General features: G+C 44.8%; 1 protein-coding gene across 2 annotated transcripts in view; it reads left to right on the top strand.

The window, feature by feature from the left end:
* adarb2 (adenosine deaminase RNA specific B2 (inactive)) overlaps positions 1–26076 on the top strand; it is a 181830-nt gene extending 155754 nt beyond the window's left edge. For both annotated transcript variants that reach the window (XM_030399117.1, XM_030399118.1), the window contains exons 5-10: positions 2906–3074; positions 6791–6942; positions 9260–9428; positions 14421–14602; positions 22443–22624; positions 25089–26076. In XM_030399117.1, the coding sequence (XP_030254977.1) occupies positions 2906–3074; positions 6791–6942; positions 9260–9428; positions 14421–14602; positions 22443–22624; positions 25089–25265 (1031 nt within the window). In that variant the 3' untranslated portion in view covers positions 25266–26076. The remainder of the gene's footprint in view (positions 1–2905; positions 3075–6790; positions 6943–9259; positions 9429–14420; positions 14603–22442; positions 22625–25088) is intronic.
* Positions 26077–27674: the final 1598 nt, after the last annotated feature.

Raw genomic sequence — 27674 nt, forward strand, 5'->3', positions numbered from 1 at the left:
CAGGCTGTGTCGGGCTGAGTCGGGAACAAACAGTCCTTCATCCCGAGGGTCCATTGTACATTTTTTCCAGCAGAAATGCCCCTGGACTGTCCGACCTGCCTCCAGTTCCCCTCAGTTGAAAGAGGCAGCAGGGCTGATAGCCTACCTGTATACAGAGAGCAAGTCTGGTTCTCGGCTGTGTTTTACAGGCCTTTGTGATTGGTTCATTTGATTTTCATGGATGCCTATATTTGCATCTCCATATAACACCCACAGACGACAAATCAGGCTTCCTTCTTAAAAGGATCAACTCTGTATCTAGTCCTCCAAAGGGATTTGTAAAATATACTACTGTAGGAAAAAGACCACTCAGGTTGCTATACATCCTTGTGGCCAGTGGCGCCGCCAGGATTAAATTTCAAAGTACGCACAGAAACGGCAAATACAACAAATGGAAAAATACTTTTTTAAGACAAAATGTAATGTTTTCAGTATCAGTGAAATAACAGATTCCAGCGCCCACGTGACCTGTGAGGCTGTGGTTATTCTGACACAAGTTAAATGGCTGCTGTGTGGAAAACCACGCTGTGGTCTGTGATTGCGGTGCAGACGAGTGAGTTTGGAGCTGACCAGAGGAGAGAAAAAAAGAGAACAATATGACGCGACTGTAGCCGCCATGATATGACGACGTCGCCCCCGCTGAGGAGGAACTATGAAGAACTCAGTTGTGATGGAAAAGCACCTAAACTGAGTCGAGTAGAGCCGAGCTGTATTGTGTAGTGGAGAAGGGGCAACACACGCTATGCGCAATTGCGCACACACGCGCGATCGTCCTCTCAGATGCGGCTGCGTCTCTCCAGGTCACTGTGTGAGAGAAAGAAAAGCTCTGACTTGCTTGGGCAGACGTTGTTTGGTGTCACCCGCTGATTTGAATAATTTTAATATCTCGCCCTCCGAACCTTCCAATCCGGCCCCGGTTCAGCACCCTGGACAGTGCACTGCAGACCTGCAGCATTTGTTTTCATCCAAACTTTGCAAACATGGTCGGGATTTGTAGAAGATTATGTATGGTGCCCACTAGCCTCTGCTGTTCCTGGCTATAAATAAATGCATCTCTGTGCAGAGAGGGATATAGGCTATGAAAAAGTGATCCCAAGTCCCCGCTTTCCCGCTAAGCAGAGGGAGAGAGAAATTATACAGAATACAGATGTTTAAAAGTCCAAACAAAAAGAAATATCACCAAGAAACGACTCTAATCAATTCCATAATTCAAAGAAGATTTTTACTCAACGAAAAAATGAAGATCAGTTAGGCTTTATTGAGTCACTTCACAGAAACACAGATGAAAACAGCCCAGCAAAACATTAGCGGCTTTTTTTCAAATGCCTGGAAAAGGCTCAACTGTCTTTTTGACATTTTCATACCGGACCGGACTGTAATCACCACGTAGGCGGACCGCGGTAGTGTAGCTACTATAGCAGAAGAAGACTAGGCGCCAGAAATCAAAATCCCAAGTGACAGATGACCTAAACGACAATCACTGGCCTTTATGTTAAGCTTCCAGTGATCACGAACAAGCATCTTTATTACACGACCCTCAAAAAAAAGAAAAAAAAATTGCTTTATTTTTTTTTTTTCACCTTCAAAAAAAAGTATGCACAGTGCGTACAGTATTCCGGCTGGCAGCGCCAATGCTTGTGGCTTGTGCATCAAAATTGGCTCATTGCAACACACTTAAAGCAACTATAAGGTCACAAAGAGCGCTGTTTAATTTGGATTTCAAAGTCAGGCCACTCCACTGCGTGGCTCAACGTGAAGAGGTGAACTTACTGAATGAGAAGGCGTGGTGCTAGCTGAGTTTATAGGTGGTGGAGGCTCTCTTCCCTCCCTCACTCCTTGGATCCAGCTAATCCTGGCTGGTGTGGTGTGATAGGCGCTTCTGAAGAGACGCTCACCCGTGCTACTCAGAGAACTGTGGTTATGGAAAGAACCCCAAGCTATCTGTCAGAATGACCTTTTTACCCTGTTCTCCTCTCATGTTTTAGTTTTCGTTTCACCGTGTGAGCAAAGGGAACTCTTGTTTGGTCAAGTGAGAGACACGAACAAGTTCAGTCTGTGGCTTAGTTTTACATCCTTCCACCTCTGTTAATGGTTGCATTTTATTGACTTTATTTTAATTTGTCTTCTATTTTCCAAAAGAGACTGATTTGTCTTTTATTTTGTGCTACTTGCCATGACATGAAAAGGCTTTTTACACAGTAGTGTCACGACTTCTTGTATATTCACTGCTTCCTCAGGCCAAGTTGGCAATGTCTCAAACTGTTGAAATGTGCGCAGGTGCGAAGTGGCAGCAAGTGGAGCATGACCCTATTGATGGAAAATGCATTTCTCAAAACCAGATTTCAGTATTTATTCTGGAGAAGGCCTTGTGGCGACTGTAGCTCTATTTTCTAAAATACTTAAGATATGACGCCTCCGCAGCATACAAATTAGACTATTTATATAATTCAGCACAAAAATGGGATAAAGGAAATCTGTCTTGGGCTTCTACTGGCTTCTTCATGTTTTTTTTACGCCAACATGTGCTTGAAACCCAACATTTGTTTGTTTATTCATGTCCTTTTCCAAAACAAGTCGTTATTGATTATGTATAAATATGTTACAAACAGATATTTTACATTTATTGTCTGAGAACATGCTGGGTTTTTTTTCACCTTTTGCCACTTCGCTGTTGGCTTCTTGTTGTTGGTTTTAGCAATCTAAGGAATCTAAGTCTGTCTTCCTCCTCCTTGGACTTTAATAATAATGATGAAATTAGGTATTAATCATTGAGAGTTACTTTTAAGGTAATCATTTAAGGAATCTATGTAGTCAGTGGATTGCACGACAATAAGGAAACATTTGTCTGTGTCTTATTGTTCAACAGGTCTGGACCTGAGGCACGCCCAGGTGGTGGCGTTATCCACGGGGACCAAATGCATCAACGGGGAGTATCTGAGTGACCAGGGACAAGTGGTCAACGACTGCCACGCCGAGGTCACGGCCCGCAGAGCCCTGCTACGCTTCCTCTACTCTCAACTTGAACTTTTCTTGAGGTAATAATAGATCTGCTCTCTGCTGTGTCATTGCTTCAAGCGCTGCATTCACATCTTCTGCAGCTTTACAATTCCTGTGATATTTCCATGAATCCCCTGAAATAGCCAGAAAGTGCTCGCTGTCAATTGTCGAATTGGTGATTCTGTAATCTTCCATTAAGCAGTAACATTAGTGCTCTGTGACAGGCAGACGGTCACACTTGGCAGCTGCACAAGAGCCACACACTCTGAACAACAACCCACATTAGTTTTCCTCCCCAAGTCTCCTTCTTGTCCACTTCTCAAACATGAAAACACATCATGTCCGTTTGTTGAACGAGACCGCAAACATGCACGGAGGAAAAGAGCGTCCTCCACTGCTAACATCGCTTTGCAGGCTCGACAGCTAATTAGCTGCTCGGCTGCAGCGCATTAAACGGCACGCAAGCATTGCTGCAAATGTCACTTCAGTCCAGTTAGATGTCTGTTCCGTACTCTTAAATACCACTAACAACACGCTGCCCACACGTGACATGTAGGCGTCACTGCAGGTTTGTTTACTTTCAGGATTCCCCAGGCATCCTGGAAAACCTGGAAAACAGTTGACCAGTTTTCCAGTCGTGGAAAACACATGGAAAAGTAGAAATTAGAAAATCTTGTGTTGTCCTGGAACATTATCCCCCAAAACAGTGAAGCATTAGTAGCAGACTGTATAGTATTATAAAATGTCGATTTTTCTTAAAATGAAACCAGTTGGTTGTTGTTTTTAAGAGTCTCATTTTTTTTCTTTTATATACTCACCGCTGATCTTGATGAAAGCAAAACTTTCAACAACCCGCAGTTACTTAATGCTATTCAGCTATTGATGTTCAGGCAGCCATGGATAATACACTGTAATTCACAAGAGAAAAAGGCAGTGGGGTTATAAATTGATTAATTAAGGAATGTGTTGGTCTATGGGCACGCTCCCTGTCTGTCGTACCAGCTAGATCATCACTGAAAATGTCCTGGAAAAAATGATCTCAAGACGTAGACAAGGACACACTCCCACAGGCGGTTCAGACATTTCTAATCATTTCTCCATACCTTTTCCTTCCATGTAAAAAGAAAAGACTATTAACGCTACACTAGAATATCATGTTGACATTATATTTGACTACAAAAAGGGCAGAAAGTTGTGTAGTTTGTATAGACTGTAGTGTCCAACAACTTGACCATTACAGGATGCTTGATAGCATTACATATGTTGTTTGTTGCGACTCCCGCTTCACTGCCAAAGAATGCCATCTCCTCTATTATAAGCTCCATGGAAACAGCACTGCTTTGTTCACCGGGGACTTTTCAATAATCAACGAGCCATATGTGTGCAGCTCTCTCCAGCTAACTGGGCGTGCCATCACACACTCAACTAGTTCAGCTCGGGGTCTCAACAGCCTATTTGTTTTTAGCACCTTTTCTTTTTAAATGCGTCTACTTTGTGTACCTTTGCAACCTATGAAGCACGATCCGGTGCACAGAGAGTCTCGCCGACATTTTTTAACAGTATCGGGAGACGGTGTTGATGAGCTTTGACTCCGAGCTGCCTCCAGTGCATGAGCATATATTAAGTTTTTGAGCTCCCTGAGGAACTCGATAGCAAGGCTGATTCATCAGATTAGTGGCTAGAAGTCTAGATCGTTGAATGTCATATTTGCATACGCAGCACCGACTTTTTGTCTTAGCACAATGCTGGATGGCAGGTACAGAGACTTTGCGGCTGAGTAAAATGGCTAATGGGGAAGATAACTCATAATGAAATGACCAAACAAAATGCCAGAACTGCCATATTTACACTCAGTGAAAGGACATCGGAGACAGAGGAGAGGTTATGGAAAGAGTGCAGCCGTGCTTTGCATTGTGATGCATAGTTTAAATATACCGTGTGTGTGTGTGTGTGTGATGAAAGCCTTATCCCTGCTCAAAAACAATGACCCAATTTCTTTTTCAAGTCAGATTATGCATCACCTAGTCTTACACATTGCAAGTATTCAGCTCATTGTAAACAGAAGAGAAAAACTTTTGATGTTGTCCTAAAAAAAACATCTTCTCCAATGAGTCTCCCCAATCCTGTGTTGTTGTTACAGTAATATAGTATATACAGTGACAGCTGCTAGCATTAAAAGTGCGCTTACACAGAAAGCAAATGCATTATTTTTACTTTGTGTTATTCGCCTGAATGTGACTGTTTGGCCATTGTGTCTGTTAATTTACCAACCAATTAATAACTAATGTGCAGACTGTACAGATGTTAGCTTGCTGGCTAATACATACAGCTCTTTTAAATGTTCCTAAGAGTGGGCCAACTCTAGTAGTTCCGTCTTACTGTGCTCTTTAGATAGTACTCCTCTGTTCTGTTTGGATCGTATTCATTATGTAGAAGTGTACTTTTTAATGCCAATGCAATTGTAACACATCAAAGTCTAGATATACGCCAACACTGACTTTTGTTTTCACACAGTAAATGTAACCTAGTCAGCTGGGTGGAAGTCCTTATTCTGACACGCTATTGTGGATCATTCTGGATTACGGATGGTTTTCCTGCCAGACCCACCCTACCATGCCTTTGACTGGTTGCTTTCCTTGGTTTCTTGCATTCTCTATGCTTGACTCAAACTGTTAACTCATAGTGTAGCTCGTTATGTCTGCTCTGCTCGCTGCTCTTATATGGCGGTTCATGAGCTGTAGTTTCCCCGGTAAACACACCGACCAATTCGAACAATTCGCCAGCAGACTACCGGGGTGCCCAGGGGGGTGTTGACGAGAAAATCTCTGTCAGATTTATTCAGTTTATTGGATGGGAAGAAAAAGTTGAAAGTACCAGGACCATGAAGCTTTCAATGACAGACGCTAGTCAGTCTTGGACAGAGTGGGGCCGGTCTTGCAAGAAAGGCTGTGGGATCCATAATAATATAATTCTCAATGCCCTCGTTTATAAAGCTGCCGATGTCTACACCCGCAATTACACCACAGTCGAGCAGAGTTGCACTCATAGTTAGCAGTGGGTGACGTGTTTTCAGAACCCTAAAAGAGTGTTCTAGTGTTAGCTAGTTAGTACCGTGTGTCTGTTACTTTATTTTCATTTAGTTTCACGCATTTTTCTTATCATCCCTGTATTTATGTTTGAAATAATGGTTATTCATGGAGAAAAGTTTTGCTCAGGTTGAAACATTTTCAACTGGCACAAATGGTCTCTGTCTCAGTACGCATCATCTCGGACACATTTTCATCCCACCATTGACTGTCTGTGCAGTCGCAGCTCATTTTAACGCACCCTAATAGTGGCCATGAAAGTTTGTATTAACACTGCCGGAAATTCAGCACTTAGGATATTTTCCTCACAGTCTTGCATGTTAGTTTTACATTGAACCATCGTTTTAACACAGCCACGTCTTCAGTTGACCTTCATGAGGAAACTCGCATGGCTCAAATGCAAAGCATGTTTACGCCACACGTTAAAGCCATTCTCCCTGTTCCCCTCCGGACATTTGGACAGCCTGAGTAATGTCTCCGAGTCTTGTGTGACAGCAGGAGAATGGACTGTGGTCAGGCAGAGAGTCAGTGTCCATCTCTCTGCCTCACTCCATCATTGTAAACTGAAAGTGGAAATCTATTTCCTATGCTGTGACGAATGGTGCGCCATCTCTCATCAGTCTCCCCTTGTACTTGTTGTTTGCATTTTCTCTCTTTCACAACTCAAGTAAAAGGCCAGAGGACTGGGAGGAGTCGATATTCGTGCGGCACAAGGAGTGCGGCTACAGGTTGAGAGACAACGTCCACTTCCACATGTACGTCAGCACGTCGCCGTGTGGGGACGGGAGGCTCAACTCGCCGTATGAAATCACCAGTGACTGTAAGACACCGGGCCTTTCTGCTTTAATTGTTCCACATAGGTTGATTATGCTGAAAATAGCAAAATGAAATCTACGGCTAACGAACACGTGATGACGTATTGCTTTTTAATCAGTCATTATCATTTCAGTCTGTCAGGTTTTCAGAGATATATCTGGCAGATATTCTGAAAAGGAACTGCTCCGCTTCTTCTTTTTTTTTTTTTTTTCTTCAGCAGACACAGTCAAGGAGCTGGCATCCTTTTCATGTCACATTCCGTCTTTGGCCTCTGTCAGCCACGCTGTGCTGACTAGATGACATTTTATTGCTTACCCGCTGAAAATAAATTGTATATTCATTTAGACAGTTTGCCCAGCATTTTTCTGGTGGCCTACGAGTTGAGAAATGTAATCTGGACGGCAGTTTCCATCAGTAGAATATATATACCCCCCCCCCTCCTTTCATCACAGGCTGAAGCTGCTATTCAGCCCTATGAATATACACTAGAGTGGAGCGCATGGGGAGATTTTTACATGAAGCCAGTGAGGATAGAAAAGGGAGAGAGGAGAAGACGATGCTGTTGTTGGAGAAGCCTTTGAACCCAGCGTCTTTGGTCATTAAACCTTTTAAATGTTCTGCCGTGCGCTCTCAAGAGATTAGAAAATTACTTAGTACCTTTTTCCTGGCTGTTCTGGTAGTCGGGGCTTAATTTTTTTTTGCTGCTGTGACATGAGCCGTGTAGGAAGAGAGGGAAAAAAGGAAGAGAGAAGGAAGTCGAGTTTAAGCCTCGAGAATTGAGAGGTTATTAAAACAAAAAACAGCACTTGTCAACATACACTCGTTGACCCCATTCGGGACATCTCCATGTTTTAACCTTACTGAAAAGCAAGAGAAACAATATCTACAATGTGTCCAGTGCGGCTGTTTTCCTTCTTCCTGAAAGTTGATGTTCTGTTTCATTTTCTGATGCCATGAATGCCGTACTTCAAATATGCAATATATAGTCTCAGAAAAGAAATTAAAAATCAGAAAATTAACATTTCAGTAGTAATAAGGTAATAATAAAGAGTCAGAAGTAGCTATTTGATATATTTACAGATAAACAAGCCATCCTCGAGGGCAATAAGCTCCCCAGAACACTGCTAAAAAGGTATCTATGTAGGAGGGTACTGCAAATATACACAAAGAGTATAACAGTATGAATTTGTGTTTTCCTTTGAGCTTGTTTCAGTTGTTTCAGTCATTCAAATCAACCACTCCCTCTTGTCTCTTACTTTCTTTCTCCTCTCTTTAAAATGTCTACTCAAAAACTACATAGTGTACCTTTACACAATATTAGCACCAGAGTTCATGCTGTCCTGTACACCCACGTGAAACCGCGTGGAACTGGTGTAAAATGATCGGATACATTGCCTCCAGTGATGTCAGTCAGTTGCTAAGTTGCATTGTGGGTAGTGGTGGCACCAGGTTTTGAAAAGGAATAAGAACGTGTGGAATGAAATAGGTGATATCTCTGGTTCTGCTGTATTCATTTACTGTTTGTTTGTTTTTTTTACTGCTGTTTAAAACGTGACGCCTACATTACCCACAATGCAGCTTAGCCACTGGAGGCAATTTATCAGATTGCATGCAGCTTCCTCTGGAGCCACAATAGACTTCATCATATATATATTTTTTCTGCAATAGTGCTCCTTAAGACCTATAAACACACTTTGATGTGTAAAATTGGTTGAGTTGCCCTTTAATCCAGCTGAGTGGTTCCTTTGTCCCCCATCCAAACTGCATGCTGCAGCAGTCCAGTCAAAATAATTTTCAATCAGGCAGTCGGCAGTCCCAAAATATTACATTTAATTGGCTAAAATAAGCTATTAACCTCAATTAGACCTTTGCTTACAGGGAATCGCAATATTTGTGCTCCACTGGAATCTCTAGGTTTTATTGTTTATCAGTTTACCATAATATTGAATAAACCTTCCAACTTTTTCTAATTCCATGCGGCTAATTGCACAGGAACACTGATGCTAAGTAGCTGAGAACATCACTAATTGAACTGAAAATGGAACACTTAATGTATGCCATATAACAGAGAATTTTATTCATAAGATATCCAAAGGAACATTGCAAGATGTTAACTGTTTTCAGCATGGCTTTCTGATCTGCTGTGTGTTAAATACATTTGATCAAAAACCTACAAAATAAAAGGAGCTTTGTGTTTTAAAGAAATGACAGACTTCATTATCGGCTCATTAAATTGGGTATCCAGCAAAGCCGCTTGATAAGAAATGACATGATGTGGGGCGATGGAGCTCAGGCTGTTTCTGTTTGTGTTGTGTTGGCAGTACACAGCAGCAGACACCTCATGAGAAAGCACCGCAGCCACCTGCGGACCAAAATTGAGTCCGGCGAGGGGACGGTGCCCGTGCGATGCCGGGGACCCGTCCAGACGTGGGACGGCGTCTTACAGGGGGAGCAGCTCATCACCATGTCCTGTACCGACAAGATCACCAGGTCAGTGCTGCCACATCTTACCTGCTTGTATAGAACGTTAGCAGTTTATGGGTTTTAGGTGGTGTTTTTCCTTTTCGACACTCTTTCTGTTTATATTCCTCCTGAATATATTGGTCAAAGTGGGTCAAAACTTAATTGAACTAGAAGCTCGTTTCTGTCCGGCTGCCACTCTGAATATCGTGTAAACTAATTTAAACCTGAAGGAGCCCTCCTGGTGAGTTCAAACTTAAACTCTAATCAGTATATCAGATAAAGTGCTGTAGATTTAGCCTTGAAGTTTGATGTTTGACAGCAGAGAAAATCCTACTGTGAGCACTTGTTTTGCCGTTTTGACCCAGACTGTTTTCTCTTATTGCTACTTTATTGACCATGTCTCTCTCATAAAAGTAAAGCTGAATGGACCCGCGGTTCTGTATCTTGAGCATTTACCACAGGTAGATAGATAAAAAGGAAACCATCGTACCATCAACACCGCTGCGCAGCTGCTTTTCCTCGTTTCTATCATTTCGGTAATTCGATTTTATTCTAAAGGTCGACACCAATTACCCAAACACAACCTCCTGACACAACCATGTGATCAGCACATCCTCTCACCCAGGAGGTCGCTGGCCTACATACGAAAAGAAAAGATCAAAGGATTGTTTGAAAGTTTAACTTTATGAGGAGATTAGTTTCCTTATGAGAAGGAGTGATCTCTGTTTAAATAAAGCATTTTAAAATGACGGGCTGGCAGAGATTTGTCTGATATTTACCTCAGGGCATCTGTGTGTGTGCGTGTGTGTGTGTGTGTGTGTGTGTGTATGTTTGTGTTGACGTGAGCCATGCTCTATGTGAAATCTTTTATAGCGTGGGTGGTGAGTATTGATTTCCCATATGTGACTGGAACGTCTAATCCCACTGTAATGAATTAGTGTATAAATCACGTCATTGTTTTGATCCCCAGATCCGTAGGGCTGACGCTCTTCTAGCCCACTGTCATATTAGTCATATAACCCTTTACACAACTGTAGGCTATTTATTGCTACTTAACCAGGTACGCGCCAAAAACGCGAGGGCATGTTCCTGCAATGGAATTTTGCCCGACCCAAATATTTTCTGTAGGCTGCTATCAGGGTTAAACAGTTTACATTTGGATCTAATTTCAATGTTCCAGTGCAGCGTCACTTGTTAACCATTTACTTTGCCAATTTTGCAACTGGTAGCTTTACACGTACTTTACACGGAGATCGGACAAGAAAAAAAAAAACACAATGGAGCTCGTGTGTGTTCAAAAATTGTTAATGCATGTTGGCAAGCCTACGCAGGACAGACGGCGACGCTAAATCAGGACAGCTTTGCTCTCCCGCCTCCGTTTTCACACTGTCCCCGTGTGTGAGGAGTGAAGGCATCAGTGTGTACCCGCCGGAGCATCTTTACAGGCAGAGGGAGACATCTTCACACACACACACACACACACACACAAATATGCATAATGATATTTACTTTCTGGATATTTGATTTAACACACTATTAGAGGTGATAGTTGATCATTACGTTGCTTTAATTAAATGAATATGTATTTTAGCTGTTCACACACTATGTGAAAAGAGGCTATTTGTGCCTTTTCCAGTTAGAGAACATCTGCTTCTGTAGGGACCATGATCCTCAGTCAGCTACGGTGGCTTTATTTTGAACCAGTAGTCAGTGTATCCTTTGCTAAACTTTGGTTACTGATTAATGGTTAATATTAAAATACAGTCAGGGAAATGTTAGAAATGTAAGTTATAACATATATCTGAGGTTAGCTAGCATTTGCTAACATTAGCTACAATATGCTGTAGGTCACACCAGACTGAGGAGGGATCTGGCAACAAAATTCTTGAGTGTATTCAGTTGAGCAACGGCATGTTTTGTTAAATTTGACAAAGTCGCACTTTAAAAAACACATTTACATATCACATATTGTATCATTACTGCATCCCTTAAAGTAAACTCAATTTTAAGTTAAAAGTCGGATTAATCAAATCAAAGCACTAGTAGTCTATTGATCATAGCAATGCTAGTAAGCCGCTGCAGCACAGCAGTGTTTTGTGCTAGCATTAGCTCGCTCAAATTCTCACAAGCTAACTTTTTTTTTTTTTTGCACTTCCTGCATTACATTACCTTCTAGCTAGCTCGCCAAATTGTTAGCGTTTGTAGCTTTTAGACACTTTTGCCTACTGGTTAACCCTGTAAACGGCAAGCATATCATGTACATAGCTTCCCATGTCGTAGCTCGTATGTTCCAATTGATGTTCCATTTTGAGCCACATGCACCATCTTTGTTAACTTGTTCGAATGCTAACATTTGGTAATTCTCATTGGCTACTGGGACTGTACTCAGCTTCGAGGGTATTTTTAAGTACTGGACATTACGGTGAATGACTGTATGAATGTTTCAAAAAAGCCCAACGTGATGGAGTGACATTACTCTCCCTAGAATCATGCCGTTGGCTTGGCTAAAATAAAGATAAAAATGAATAAATACTCCCACCCTTGATGTGGTGTTCTCTGACATATCTGAAATCAATTTTTAATATAGTCTCAGTTTTTCTGCCAGGGCTGTGCCTCAACAGGAAACTGAACCCATGAATTTAGCTTAGTAAGCACCGCACTGTGCCAACTGAGCCGTACAGGACTACAGCTGAGCCACCGTTGTGTGTGTGTGTGTGTGTGAAAGGGCCTGGCATTCACACACACGGAGGGGGAGAGAGGAAGCGAGGGACAGCGCGTGAGACAGAGGGAGAGAGGTGAACCCTTCTCCTGTGGAGCCGCTGTTAATTTGACCAATTTGATTCAGTTGGCCAGGGCTGGAGATGGTGTGATTAAATCTACCCAGGTCACCAACGGGGGTGAAAGCAATTACTTTACAAAAAAATGGAGTGACGGGGGAGGGAGAAGGGACACCCTGCTTTTTCTTCCCTCCCGCCATTGCCTCCCCTCCGCCCCACCAGGCCAGACGGCAGACGCACTCTCTTTGCTCCACAGCCTCCCCCTTTCCTTCCCGTTTTTTTTTTTTTGTTCTTTTTTTTTTCCTTTTATATTGCTGTAAATGATGGGTGGCCGTCGTTAAAGTGAGTGGGTCACCAAGGGCCAGTTTATCAAGGTCAGGGTGGAGGGTGGAACTGAGATGAGCTTAGGAGCGCAGACTCAACACAGCCTCAACCACACACACACAGGCGCGGTCTTTAAAGTGATCCCCTGGATACTCTTCTTGTCCTCTGTCACACTCATTTTGCAACCTCCCATTACTTTTTTATTTCTCCCCCCACTTCCTTCAGGTCCTGCACTTTATTATAGTTGGTTCAGCTTGGACCATCGGGGGTTTTAGGATCTTTGTTCTTTACTATAAACATTTTTTCGATAATGTGCGACGTCTCGGCCCAGCGTCGCTTCACCTAATGGTCGTCGTTTTGTTTTCCTAGGCAAGGCCCGACGAGGCTCCTCTGCTAATATTTGATTTGAAGTCGACAGCTGGATTTAATTGAGGGGCCTAAATGGCTTTCATATAACGATGATGTTCTCAATTCCACTGCAGTTTTATGCAGATGAACACATTACTTTAATGGTCGGCGTTTACCGGGAGAGGGAAGAAAAGGAAAGATGTAGAGCGGGAGGGAGAGGGGAGAGAGAGGTCTCTCCCCTCTCCTCTCTTTAAATTCACACACCCAGAGCCAGATGGCTGTTTTTTCTTGCATGAGATTAGAAGATGTTTCTGATTCACGGTGTCGCTTTCTGGGTAAATTAATATTTCAGGCTAAAACTATTTCTGTTTTGGTGGGGGGCGCTGAGGGTTTGCGCGTGAGTTTTTTTTTCTAACAAAGCTCCTCCTCTCTGTTTGAGAGGCAAGGACAGATCTCGCCGACAGATTGCAGGTAAAGCGTAGGCATCGCGAGCGCGTTTAAGTGATTTCCCAGAAAGCCGCTGATGTTAATTGACTGCTCGGGTAAGCGAAAGGATGCCGTAATGAGTGATTATTAAGTCGGGGAGAGAGGGAAAAAAAAACTGCAAAAAAGAAAAACAAGCAGCCGCTGTAATTGCATACATGATAAAGAGACATTGATTAACAAAAAGAACAATGATCTAAAAATTTGTAGCATAATGTCGAGCCTTTGATTGTGCATCGCATAAGTTCATTACTCGGGTGCACCGGAGGACGCAGCTCAGGCACACAGCAGGCTCTCTCTCTCGCTCTCTCTCTCTCTCTCTCTCTCTCTGTCTATGAAGGGCAGGAATCATAATAAACACGGTAATTATCATTTTCCATCCATAAATTAGCATCTGCTGGTTAAATAGAGGGGATTTCGACAGTAGGTGGCACATGACCAGCTGGCTACGGCGCCAGGCGTCGCTGCCACTGGCAGGATTAGCCCCACAGTGATTTTGTGTCACTCGTGGATCCCCCGAAACAAATCCTGAGGTGATCGGTCCTTGCGCTGAGCAATCGACGGAAGCTTTTTTTTTTTCCCCTCGCAGCCCGGCGCAGTGCATTAACCTCAGTGGCACTGATGAATGCGCACATGGTAATGTGTTGTTCCATGTAATGAATGCTGATGCACTGACCTTTTGGCAGCGTTGTTGTTGTTGGTGGTGGTGATGGTTTGTGTCTCTGAACCGGGAAAAGTGGAATAAGAGGACACGTGTGTGCGTGTGCGTTTTTCCGTCAGATTTTGTGTGTGTTTCTGTGTGTGTGTGTGTGTGTGTGTGTGTGTGTGTGTGTGTGCGTTGTCAGTCCGCCGGCTGTTATTCATCACGTCCCACATCAAGATAATGATCAAATTGTCTCTACCTGTCATTGAAGCTCTCACATCTGACTCTCCCATCCTCTCTCTGCCTATCTCTCCCATCCCTCCCCCAACTGTTGCCTTCCCTCTCCTTTTCCTTCATCCTCCTCTCTCTTCCTCCCCCACGCTCCCTTCCTTATCTACTTTTCAACACCATCATACCACTTTCTTCCTGACTCCCTCCCCTCAGGTGGAACATCCTCGGCCTGCAGGGGGCGTTGCTGAGCCACTTCGTGGAGCCGGTTTACCTGCACAGCGTGACCGTCGGCAGCCTTCGCCACACGGGCCATCTGGGCAGAGTACTGAACCAGCGGCTGGAGCGCCTGGGCCCACTGCCCGCCACGCACAGACGCAACCAGCCCCTGCTCAGCGGTACGACTGCGACACACACAGTCACACGTGTCCCGGCGTGATAATTACATTCAGGGAATACATCGACTTTGGGAAGTCCTCGCGCCAGAAAGTGGTACGACAAAATTTTCCTCTCAGTGTAGCTGTTGCTGGGAGCTCGGTGACATTATTGACTACTTGAGTTGTTGTGCGCAGGTAATGAGATTTCTCTACGTTTCGGATCTGTCTCCAGGTCTCCCCGTTTCCTCAAAGGTCAGAACTGTCACGATGGTGAAAGAGTGCAAATTTACTTCTGTGAGCAAATCAAGTCATGGCAGCGATTCCATTGAAACACAGTGATTTTTGTCAAAAATGTCACTGCTTTGGTCAGTTTCCCTGAAATGTGATTCAAATGTGGACACCCAGTTTATTCTAAAGTTATATTAATGATCACTCACTCTTTCTGAGGGAATTAACAGGCTCCTTAGTCGCTTAATGCTGCGCCAAAATTAGCATGAATGCAGGATTTTTAACCGTGGGGAAACCTGCCAAAAAGAAGCAATTGATGTCTTTCTCAAAGCCAGGAGAAGAGTTCTGTTCTTTTTTTCTTTGTTTGCGTCCCTTTTTTTCTTGCGTGTCATGTACGTCACCACGAACTCGCTGGAAAACAGGAAAGAGTAGAAAGCAACAGATCTTAGAGCTCATCATAATACACCCATTTAAGACATTAAACTTGTTTTAAGAGTTTTTAATCAATAACATTCTGAATTAGTCACTTCATTTATTCCAGAGCGGATGATGGAAGAGGCTAAGGAGTGAGACATCGCACTTCTTCCTCATCTCCGTTGAGAGTCGGACATGCTCAGTACCCATCAGGCAGCTGTCAAGCCAGGTGGTGACACAGAAGTCACTGACTGTGTCACAGTGGTATCTTATTTCTTTGTCTTTTACTTCAGTGTCTCTTTCAAACTCGGCGCTGTCTAACTGATGCCCAAGCGTTGCTCCAAGATGGATAAAAAAAAGTCTTGACAGTCCAGCAGCCTGAACTTCAATGTGCACAGTAGAATCACACTTTACAAAGGGCAAACATTTGCATGACCACACAGGTGTTGTGTTTCCATCACAGCCAATCAAAGCTGGAGATTGTACCCATTCACAGCAACGACGAAATCCAGGTGTTAGTACGTGTGAGTGGGTTTTTTGTCCAGTGTGAAAAAGGCACTTGTTCACCAGGTGGTTGCTGAGCAGCTGACGTAGCACCATAAAAGTATTCGGGGGGCTTTTTTTCACTGAAAACAGCTTCCTGTGGCTGAAAACGATGCAAGAGGTCGTACAGCGGTAAGGGTGAACGAAAACGAACGAGACGCAGGTGGAAAACCTGAACGGTGAGTGAAAACATTGGTCGCGCTGCACAGCCCAGGGATGTCTGATAATAACTGCAGTGTTTTTCACCACAGGAAACCCCTTTTTACATTCAACATAGACATTTAATCCATTCTTCTTATTAGAATATTGGTTGCAGCCACTTTTAAGAGTTGTCTTCACAATTTCATATAAATCCAGTTCTGTACTTTACTTCAGACGCCACATTGAAAGATCTGCTGAGATGCATGGATGTCTGTTTGAGTGAATTTTTAATGACTTCTTAATTTTTAATGTTCATACATCCAACAATAAATAGCAGAAAAATAAGGATCTATGTAATTCAACTCTTTTAAAGCATGATGAGTATACACTGGAAGAGCCTGTTGTCCGTCCAGTTAGTTGATTAAAGACGCTAATTAAACGTATGTGTTCACAGGTTGGTTGACTTAGAGTTATTCCGTATATTTTCATTTTCGCCCGCTCAATCACTTACTGTGCTTTCTATTCTTTCAACAGTCACATTCCTCCCCGTGCTAAATAAAAGCGTCTCTGTGTTTTCAGATGGGACCATCCCATACTGAGATCCGAACGGCATCTATTTTCAGAGGTTCATTCTAATAAATATGTCAGCTCCCGACCAAATGAATCACAACAGATCACACATGTATCACCCACACACACACACACACACACACTCGCACACGCTTAACAAACTCATGTACCCCTGCCTCTCCACGCTTACATTGTGCCAGCCAGACAGGCAACAGCTAAGAAGTTGTCTGGCACGTCTGCCTGCGGGGCTCCGCTGAGACCGGAGGCTTCCGTTTGTAGCGAAGATGAATGCTGGAAGAGGATCTGAATGACACCCAACTTGTAGAAAACTGCATCAGCCATCACTTCAGATCTAGGCCAGCCGGAGTGGCTGAGCGACAGAGACGCGCAGCGATGTAGGGCACATTTCGTTTGCAGGGCGTCATTGATGAGAACAAAGGCGGTGACAATCACATACAGCACATGCTACGCTCTCCGCACCCCGCCGTACTTTTATCAGGTTTGGAGTGCACTTCTTGAAGGGCATAGGAGCTCTTTTGCGTTGCGGGCCTCTGCTCCGGGTAATTGGGTGCCATGAGGATGAATATTTTGTGAGGCCTATCCTCATCAAGATTGATAATTGCGCTGAATCGTCCTCTGGTGGTGATAGCTAGGACGGATTCATCATTGAATCCTCCGACCACGGGCCCTTCGGCGAGCATTTCTCATGATTTGTCCGATGGCTTGTTGAATGGAGCTGTTTGACTTGTCTGGAGCAGAGTTTTTGGTTTCGTGTATTAAGAGCTGCAGTTCACATTTGGGGTGTCGCGGTCAGGTGTGATCCGTCTGCTCATCATTCACACTCAGTTACAATATTAAGTTATTCACTTAAGCTATAATAGAGCTCACAGTGAGTACACAGTTTGTTTAATGACGAATGAATGATGCTGCAGAGTGCCCTTCACACTATTTCTTAGCATTGAAGGTTCCCTGTGTTGACCAATCGTACAGGCGTGCCCTTTACCTTCTGACATCCTCTTTACTCAAAACAAAGATGGCCTCCCACGTCTCCTGTAAATGCTCTGCCCTCGCCTCTAACGTGTGTGTCATCTGCATCAGATCTTTGCACCTGCAGTACCTTGAGAAGCTAAAGTCTATTGAAGGGTAGAAGGGTGAGGGAAGAGGAAGGGAGATGGACAGACAGCGGAGATGGCCCCTACACCAAATCAATGTAATCACAGCCCTTATCAGACAGCCATTCAATCTGAAGGGAGCTTGGACAGAGAGAGAGAGAGAGAGAGACAGGCTGAGGGGAAGAGAGGAAGACAGCAAGGCAGGAAGGGAGGAAAAAGAAGAGAGCCTCGGTTGCATTCAGATGTGCGTACCTCTCACCCCCACACCTCCTCTCATCTCCTCCTCCAGCCTTTCACTGGCTCTGATGAGCTCCCCGGCTATTGTGTGTCCAGGGTTATTTAAAAGCAACTACCCCCCTGGAGGAATGTCCTGGGGATCGCAGGGGCCCGCTCTTATCGCACACAGCCAAAGCAGCTCCACCTGAACACCCGAGGGCCAAACACATCGATGGACTGACCTGTCCTTCACTCTCGTCCCGCCTGTTCGCGTCCACCGCGGCGCGAACAGAAACTGCGGCTTCTGTCGTTTTGGATAAGAAGAATTAGAACGACAGTAGATAAAGGAGACACTGATAATGGTTGTTCTCACCCTTTCGGAGTTTTGCAATTGATTGAGTGCGCGTGCATGTTTTACAGCTCACATTTCACATGTTCTCCATTCAAATATTGCCAGATGAGGTGGTCGCTGATAGAATTGCGTCTGCGTGAGAATGGGGCACATGTTGGAGCTTAACAACAGAGGAGACTGGTTTTGAGTTAATGGGTCAACTTTGATTACATGTTACTTTACAAAGGAAACAAATAAAAATCCCCTGCATCTCTATATTCCTTAGGTGTGGCAGCATTATGGAGGTATTCACTAACCATTAGCAGTTAGCATAATGTCGGCCCCGATGGCTGCGCAAAGCTCTCTTGAGGTCTGTGGGTTCAGACGAGGATCGGACCTGTAGGGTGACTCTTGAATGTGGGTTTGTCAGTGGTTAACGTTAGCAGACAGGCTAAGAACAAATGCTATAGCAATCTCCCTGATAAACTTGGCACAGGAGGTAGACCTACCTACAAGTATGTGTGTAGCCCATTCATTCAATATAATAGACGTTTGATGTTTTTGAAGTTAATTTTTGAAAGTAGGCTATCATTCGGCTTCTAGGACTATGTTGCACACAGAGCTGCACACTTTTTAGGAAAGAAAGTATCTCCTAGGTATTTATTGTATGAGTTTTGCACGAGGCAGTGGGGGGAGTAAAAAGCTGATGAAGGTGCTAAGCCATTTTTCCTTATTTCCAAAAAAAGTTTAATTGGACCTAAAGCCCATGTCCGATATTCTAATGCTCCAATGGCCTGTTGTTTCAAAAAAATATACCGAACCCTAACCCAGCCTGGTGCATATTCTAACTTAACTGACGTAACTAATACTTATATGAAAGGTCCAGTGTGTAGGATCTTAGGGCATCTAGCAATAAGGTTGCAGACTGCAACCAACTGAATACGCCTCGGCTCACCAAGCGTGTAGCTAAAAACTGCGAAATCGCAAAAGGCCCTCTTTAGACCTCTCTGTATCCTACACACTGGACCTCAAACCATGATCTTTTCCTAAATATGACAAAGTAGTTTTAATGCCTAAACCTAAACTAAACTGAACTTGTTTGACCATGTTAACCACCTGCTTGTTATTGTTACCATGACACCAAAGGCCACCTGATGAAAGTCACCTGACTTCGTCCTTATTTGCACGTCAGAATACATTTGGTTTTGGTGTAACAAGCAAATGGGAAAATTGATTTTCAGTCAACTGGGGCTTTTTTTGGGCCACTGGGGTTTTCAGAACAATGGGCCATCAGAAGAATAGCCAGTCTCCTTGTCAAGGGCGGATAAAGATATTTCAGTGATATGAACCGGAGGCCTTTTAGTCACATCACATCCCAGCCTTTATCATAGATTAGTTGCTACCCTTACCCCGGACATTTTCGCATACCTGTTGCTTTGTCACTTCGTCCCATGCTGCTCCACCCCCAGGAGGAACCCTTCTGAAAACCCAGCAGTATTCCAGTAATGCAGGATGGATGCAACGTGTACACATAAACACCCCGGCTATCCTTTATTGTGTTTCTACAGCAGCCTCAGATATTAAGCCGCGGCTGTGTGTACCGTACAGTTATAAATCCCATAACCAAAGGCTCTAATTCTGCCTCTTTCATGTCTGCCAAACACTTCCCAGAAGAGAAATTGATCAAGTCTTCAATGAGGGAAAAATCAAATTGGCTATTACAGAAACAGAGGAGTCAAGTCCATTGAAGGGATGAAATGAGGCATGAATGGAGCGAGAGAAAGGGAAAAGGCAGGATGGATAGGAGACCCTTTTGTTCAAAGAGGTGCGTCTCCACAAGAGAGAAGAGATGGGTAATAAGAGACTTGGTGGATTGTTACCGTGGCAGGCAATTCATTCCAGCTCCGAGGAGCTACAGAAAAGAAGAGCTGAGATTGGTGAATGGAAGAGTGAAGACGGGAAAATGAGTGTGGCAGGGAGAGAGATGATCTGCAGGCATGTATTGTGGTATTGTACATCAGGTATTGTACTATAACAAGCTGTCTGTCAGGCGGGCGAGATCAGAGGCAACTGTTGTTCACCTGACACACAGAATCTGTCTGCTGATTTTCTGTGAAGGTAGCCTGCATTTAACACTGCATGATACAATAAATAAACTGGGTTTGAAGCGGAGGTGAAATTCAAGAAAAGCGATTCCTTTCCAAAGACAGGTTTTTTTTTTTACAGATTTAGAGTGGATATGGTGTTAAAGCAGCACTTGACCGTCAGATTTAGTTAGTTTAATGCTAGGTGAAGTGTGGCTCAGCACAATGACACATATTGCACCTAACCATTTCTCTGTTGCAGTAGCCTAATGTAAGCAATACGCTACTCAAAATAAGTTTGGGATATTAGGATATCTATTCTCTGACATATCTGAATTTGTATTTTGTGTTTTTGCATATTTCATTTGACTTCCATGCGCACACATCTATGCACCCATATCCTAATATCAACGTTGAGAAGAAGACACAGAGGTCAGCTGTTCAGCTTTTGGCTACCTCAAGTCTTATTCCACTTCCTCCAAAACACAGTTGCTTCAGGCCTGTTGGCTAGAATTTATTAACTTTGAGCAAAGCGTGGGCTCTACTATCCCGTCCATGTTCAATATGACACGTCAAATTTCAACATTCAAATCAAATTCCTTGCGCCGTTACAGACATCTCTTTCCATCGATGTGTCTGATGCTGTGTAGATGGGTACCTGTGATGTTCTGGGTGGTTTTAATCACCTGCTGTAGTGCCTTCCGGTCCCGGGCTGTGCACGAACCATGCCACTTTGTGATGTTTCCGGTCAGGATGCTTTCTACTGCTCCACTGTCAAAGTTGACCAGAATCTGGCACCGGACTTCAGCCTTCCCAAGTTTCTGCAGGAAGTAGTGCTTTGTTGTCAGTGATGGTAATTCCAAGGAACCTGTAACTGTAAACCCACTCCACCTCAACTCCACTGATGTAGACAGATGTGTGTCTTTGACTCATTTTTTTCTAAAATCAACAATCAGCGCTTTGGTTTTGCTGACGTTGAGCAGTAGATTGTTCTCTGAGTTGTTAGGCAAATTTGTTTGTTGTTGCTTCGGACAGAGCCAAGGTAGATGTTTCTATGTTTCCAGCTTCTGCTAAGCAAAGCTAACCAGCTGTTTGCGAGCGTCACACTTACTGGACAGGCACGAGAGTGGTATCAATCCTCTGCTCTTACTCTTGGTAAGAGAGCCAATGAGCCCGTTTCCTAAAATGTGGAGCTACAGTACTGCAGTACATACTCTATTTTATGGTTAATCTCTTTTTACAATCTTTTGCAGCCATCTTCACGCCTTAGATAGCAGTTGGAAATTGGCTACTGGCTAGCACCGCCACATATAAAGTGATCAATTCACATTGTTTCTGTGCAAATAAGTAGAAATGTACAGTGTGCCTCTCTACAACTGCTTGAAACTCCTGGCGGATCAGTTTCATCCTTCCATCCCCAAGCAGTTTATGATTCACCGTTTTCTGCTGCTACTACTTTGAAGCGACCTCTTGTGCAGCAGTCCCCGTGGCCTCTCGGGGAGATTTTGGCCCTGACCCTCCATTTGTTTCTCACCCCGCTGTGAGCTCTGTTTCCACCGCGGGCCTCGCACCTCTGCCAGCACCAGTGTTCTCAATGCAGAAATTGTCTACATGGAGCCCAATGTGACTGCCTCACCTCCACCTTTCTCATTCCTCATCTGATCGCTTTGTGTGCTTTGCTAGCGAGGCTAATTTCAGGTGGAGAGGGCGGGACGGAGAGGCAGACAGTCCGGCTTCATCTTTGTGACAGGAGATGATATTTACAGCGTACATCACAGCCGGCAACGCTCAAGTATTGTTAAACGCGGAGACTCAAGAGCAGACAAGCACTCATACAAAGGCAGGAACATGCTGCTTATATGCTCAATAGCCTTTCTTATTCTCACCTCCCTGCCTCTCTCTCTGAGGGTATATCAAAGCTTCATATAAACAGCCATGCAGTTTCGGGCCCTGCTTGACTTGGCTTTTTTTGCAGCGCTGCAAAACTTTATGTCTGCCATTAGCCTCGGGGAGAGAGTGAGGGAAGGGTGAAGGAAGGTTAAACGAAACAACAAAGTGGAGGTTTGAAAGGAAAATTGCAAATTTCCACTCCTTGTCTGGGTTGTACTCACAGGTGCATTTTGTAACACTTTTATGAAATGTTCTGTTTGACACAATAAAGATCATTTGGGTTGAACCCACCCCAGAGTCATTCTTCCTCTCCTGCCTCGTCTTCCCTGCAGGGCTGAGCAGCGCCGAGTATCAGCAGCAGGGGAAGGCCTCGTGTGTGAGCGTCAACTGGACGTTGGGCGACGCGCAGCTGGAGGTGGTCAACACGGCCACCGGACGGAGACGGGAATCGGGGACACCCTCGCGTCTGTGCAAGCACGCCCTGTTCACCCGCTGGAACAGACTTTATCGCAAGGTGAGGCCAAACACGCACACACAAGGCAGAGTCGGGGGCAGAACCGGCTCAGGAGAGAGAATATGTGAGAGGAATACATCTGGCTAGTGGCTCCACTGTATGCCATTCTGAAATACACAGACAATGCGAGGTGAGCGGCAGTTGGAACGCTTCCAAGACTCGGATCATCTGAATCACTGGTACAAACGATCCAATAGATGATAATTAAGCAATGTTACACAAGAGGGTGTGCTTTACTGTCACTAGTGGCACGCCAGTAATGCGATCAGGGCCGAGGGCGGACCCTTGAGTGTAGTATTGCAATTATACTTAACCCATGCCAAATATATACAAAAATACATAATCAAAATGGATTTATGTTGTGGGGCAGTTAGCTCTCAAAAGTGTTATCTCAGGAAATTCATCAGGTTGGACTAATTACTGGAATTATTAGCCTGATCCGTAGACTCCTATTTGTATTGAAGCCTAGCTTGCCACCCCAGCAAGTAACCTTAGTAACAACCTAGCAACAGAGTCAATATTTGGTCTATGTTAAGTCAGCCTTGAGCTAACGTTTTCTCCCCGCTTACCGACGCGGCCCGATAAAGGATCGAGGAGTGTCTAGTATCATCAACACTGAACAGTTTTCATGTCATCCAGACATTACCAACAACTCCAAACTGTCGTAAAGTCCGAAAGTCAAAATGTGTTGGACAAAGACACAAGCAACCATTTCCAAATTTACCAACGTGTTTTGAGTTGACGAAATATTCAACCACAACCCACATTCCCCGACGTTCAGCCTTTCAAAAACAGCATTTTCAAAAGTGCTGCTGCACACACGGGAGGAAAGCACCTGCATTAACAGGGGCAGTCCGACAGCAATCAAACAGCACCGTCAATTATTTCGCATAAATACCTCGGAGAGCTTCTCGAGTGCAGTGGTTAAGTTCAAGTTGCACATTTGTCGTATAATAGAGTTCATAATCATTCTATAAATGCGCCTTTACCTTTGCCTTTATTAGATCACGGACAGCAGAGAGGTGACAGGAAATGAAATAGTGTGATGCAACTAAGGTCCCTAGATCCTAAGCCCCTAAACTACAGAGGCTCCCCAGAGACAGAGTTGATATCATTCACGCGGATAACGCACTGGTCACCACAGTGTTCAGTTATCCAGCTGACTCGCACGTCTCTTTGTTAAGTTACATCAGGATCATTACAAGAAATGTGAATTTGGAGAGGGACTTCGACTCAGCACGGGTGTTAACATTAACGATGGCTCTGTTCCATGTAAGAACACCACCCCAAACTAAATGGAACACAGCCATTACTGATATTTCTAATTACACTGTGCTTTGCTTGTTATGACATGTCGAAATATCTGCTGTGCAAAAGTCCCAGTAATTTAAATGTTAATTAAAAGCCGCCCTCCGCGGTGTATCTTTTACTTGCCGGGGAAAATATTATGATGTACCGTTTAATTAATATGAGCCTGAACAATAGTCAGTTTTTATATGAATCGACGTCTGCGCTCCCTGTAAACGCTTCCTCTGTTGGAAAAGCAAGAGGCATTACTCAGACGTCCTCAAAAAACAATATAGAATGGCTTCCTCTGCCGTCGGGAAACACATGCGGGCGCGCACACACGCAGGGATATTAACTGTAAGGATGCATGCCAACATCCACTCAGTCGAAAAGCACAGACACATGTATTAAAATCGGAGTGATGGAGGTGAACGCTCCTTTCCTTCCCCTCCACCCCGCGGTAGATAAATGCGTTGGCCCGGCAACATCTGCTGTCTATGCGGCTTATCAAAAACCGGCAGCGCGGATCTTTAGCGTCAGCACACAGAGCCGCCGCGCTTTCATTTCCATTCTGAAACTTTATGTAACAGACACTGCCTGCATCCCCAAATGGCGGCCGTTAAAGCATAATGACTATGAAACCATAATTATTTGGAGGAGTACTCGAGGAGGCCCCCGCCCTAAGTGCTCCCCGCGCGCCGTATATAAGGGCCACGCAAGAGCAGTCACACTAATCTCCAAAAGAAACTTTCACTCTCCCTCTCTCTCCCTCTCTCTCTCTCTCTCTCTCTCCCCACTTGTCTCTCCGCCGATCTTCATTGTTTCCCCTCGCGACAATAGGAATGCGCAAAAAGCACAGAGAATGTTCAATTGCTTGTGAAATTTAAATGGGGAGATTACACAGCTGTTGAAGCCCCCCACCACCACCACCACCAGCCCGCCACCTCCCAGCCCCACCCAAACGCATTTGTGTCGGCTCATTCGTTTTGTTTGGTCGTTCCTCTTCTTCTCTCTCTCACCAAACCTTTAGCCTCTCTGCCCCGGCTTCGCTCCCCTCTTTGTTTCCTCTTCCTATCTCCATGTCTGTCTCCGTGTCGCTTTTATCAAACTCACAATTTCTCCCTCTCTCTCTCTCTCTCTCTCTCCTCTTTCTCTCTCGCTCGCCTGCCCTCTCCAGTTGGGGATCCGCACGTCCGGATCGGCCGACCGCCAGCTCATGTACTGCGAGGCCAAGATGGCGGCGCGTCCCTACCAGACAGTGAAGCAGCAGTGGTTCAGATCTCTGCAGGAAACGGGCCTCGGCACCTGGGTCAAGAAACCGCCCGAGCAGGAACAGTTCCTGCTGTCGGTCTGAGGACGAGTGTGCGTGTGCGAGTGAGACAGAGAGAGAGTGTGTGTGTGTGTGTGTGTGTGTTTAACCTTTATTTTTGTAGGGTAAGACGACTCCATGATCTTTACCAACACGCTGTTTCACACCTTCATACCTGGAAGTTTCCCACCGCAAACTCCAGACTTGAAGGCTATCACCACCGCACGTGTGTGTGTATGTGTTTTTGTGTGTGTGTGTGTGTGTGTGTGTGCGTCATTCCGGATGTCACGCCAAGTCCACCCGACAGAAGAACGACAAGAGGAAGGTCAACCGGGCGGCCTGAAAAGAAAACGGACACAAAAAGATGGACTCTTTCTTTGAAAAATACACACACGTTTAAGCAAACACACACCTTAAATGCCTCCCTCTTCGGCTGTCAAGGAAGGGTGGGGTAACCTTGAGCGGAATGAAAGGCAGCCGCTATCTTGTCATCAGCTATTTCCGGGCCCCAAGGCTCCCGCTGAGGAGTGGAGCCACGGGGGAGAGAGAGACGGAGAAAGAGAAAAGGGAAAGAGAGAGGGAGAGAGGTCCACGTCCAATTACCAGCCCTGTCAGGGTGACGGGTGATAGAGGAAGAGGAAGCGATGGGAAAAAAGAGAGCGAGAAAAAGAGAAGGACACACGCATTTGCCGCCTCACCTTCCCTCCTCCCGTGTCTGTCTTCCTCCTCCTTCTCCGACTCACCCTTTGACTCCTGACTTCCTTCTCCTTATGTCTCCACCTCTCCCTCCTTCTTGCCCTCCCTCCTCCGCCCTGTCCCCCTCGCCTCCTCCTTGTCACTCTCTCCTCCTCGCTTGCCTCCCCCACTCCCTCCTCCCCCTCCCCCTCCCCCCACCTCGCCTTTCAAGCACGGCTGAGGTTAACACGACACGACGACAGGTTAATACACCCTTTTTTTTTTCTTTTTTTTTTTTCCTCCTCCTGTCCTCAAACCGCTGGGTAGAGAGAGGGAGAAGGATAGAGGGTCGGTAAACACAGCCATTACTGCTTTGCTTAAGCACAGGTGGAGGCGTTGATGGAGGAACGGGAGGGGTTTCCTGTTTTTTTTCTCCCCCTCTCTTTCATACTAAATGCGTTTCCTGTCTCTCTTTCTGTCTTTCGACCCGGGCGACCTCCGCTCTCAGCCTGTCGTGGCCGGTTTGCATACGTCCCAATCGAAGCTTGTTGCCGCCAATACGAGCGAGTTCAGGTCGTGACTCATTAGCGAGGCCTCGTTGACCTGATCGACTTTGTCTTTCCCGCGGTCATGACCGCCCTGAACGGATAATAGTCGAAGTTTTGTAAGCCCTCGCCCGGCTCGCCGTCATCACTGTGGTCGACGTCAGAGAATTTTTTGATTTTCAAATCCCATTTTTTGTCACACCCAGACACACAGCCTTCACTGACAAATCAAAGATGGAACACAGACATCACCCGTCACCGTCCTGGACATCCGTAGCTCACACTAACAAACACGCTGTGCGCTGACACTCGTTGTGATCATGACTGTGTTGTTCCGTCGTTGCCGTGCTCTCCTCAAGGATTTTTTTTTTCCCCCAGACATCCGAACTGCTACCAAGCACGGCTCAGTCAGCAGTTAAATCTGAGTAGTGAGAGTGACATCTAGTGGTGATCATCTGTTGTTGTCCCCCCCCCCCGTGCTGGTCTGCTACGGTAGCGTTACAGCACGTGCTCCAGTATTTCCTGCATACAGTGTTAAATCAGATTGTTGGCGAGTAGGATAAGACCGTCCGTGTGTGAGGAAGATGTTCTGACACACAGGCAGATTTACAGAGGGCGCTGACCCGCGTGTGAATTACATCTGGACTCACATTAAATAGGCCGATTTTTACTCGTCTAAGACACTGGCCTTTAAGTGTTGCTCAATTTTGCGCTTTCAGAGCTGTACATTTGATATTCTTTGATATTTGGCCCCTGAAAACTCGTTTCCAAATCTTAAGAGGTATTGATCGCTCTAAAATATTCATGATATAGGAGGCAAAAAGTAAAAGTTTGGACAAAATATGATTCCACGCTGTCATTCCTGATTGGTTTACAAGCACCATCCACTTTTAACCATTATGAGGAGCACACATACAGAAATCACTCATGTGAAATAACCTAAGCTGTCTTTTTAAGATGGCGATACTAAAAGTATTTTAGCATCTCATGATTCTTGGGAGTTTTTATGTCATGGCTTTTCCACTGTGAGAGAACCTGTTTCTTATTGTCCTGAAAGTGGCTAAATGTGAAGCTATCAAGTGCTAGTTGCATTCACCTGTACACCAGACACCTTTACAGATGCTGACGTGCCACACTCGTAGAGACCGACTTCTTCTGTGGTGGAAGGCTATCTGGCCCTGACTTTCTGTGTGTCTCGCCAGTTTGTGGTAATCTGATAAGATGCAACTTTATT

Source organism: Sparus aurata, chromosome 19 (assembly GCF_900880675.1).
Source record: "Sparus aurata chromosome 19, fSpaAur1.1, whole genome shotgun sequence".
Lineage (NCBI taxonomy): Eukaryota > Metazoa > Chordata > Actinopteri > Spariformes > Sparidae > Sparus > Sparus aurata.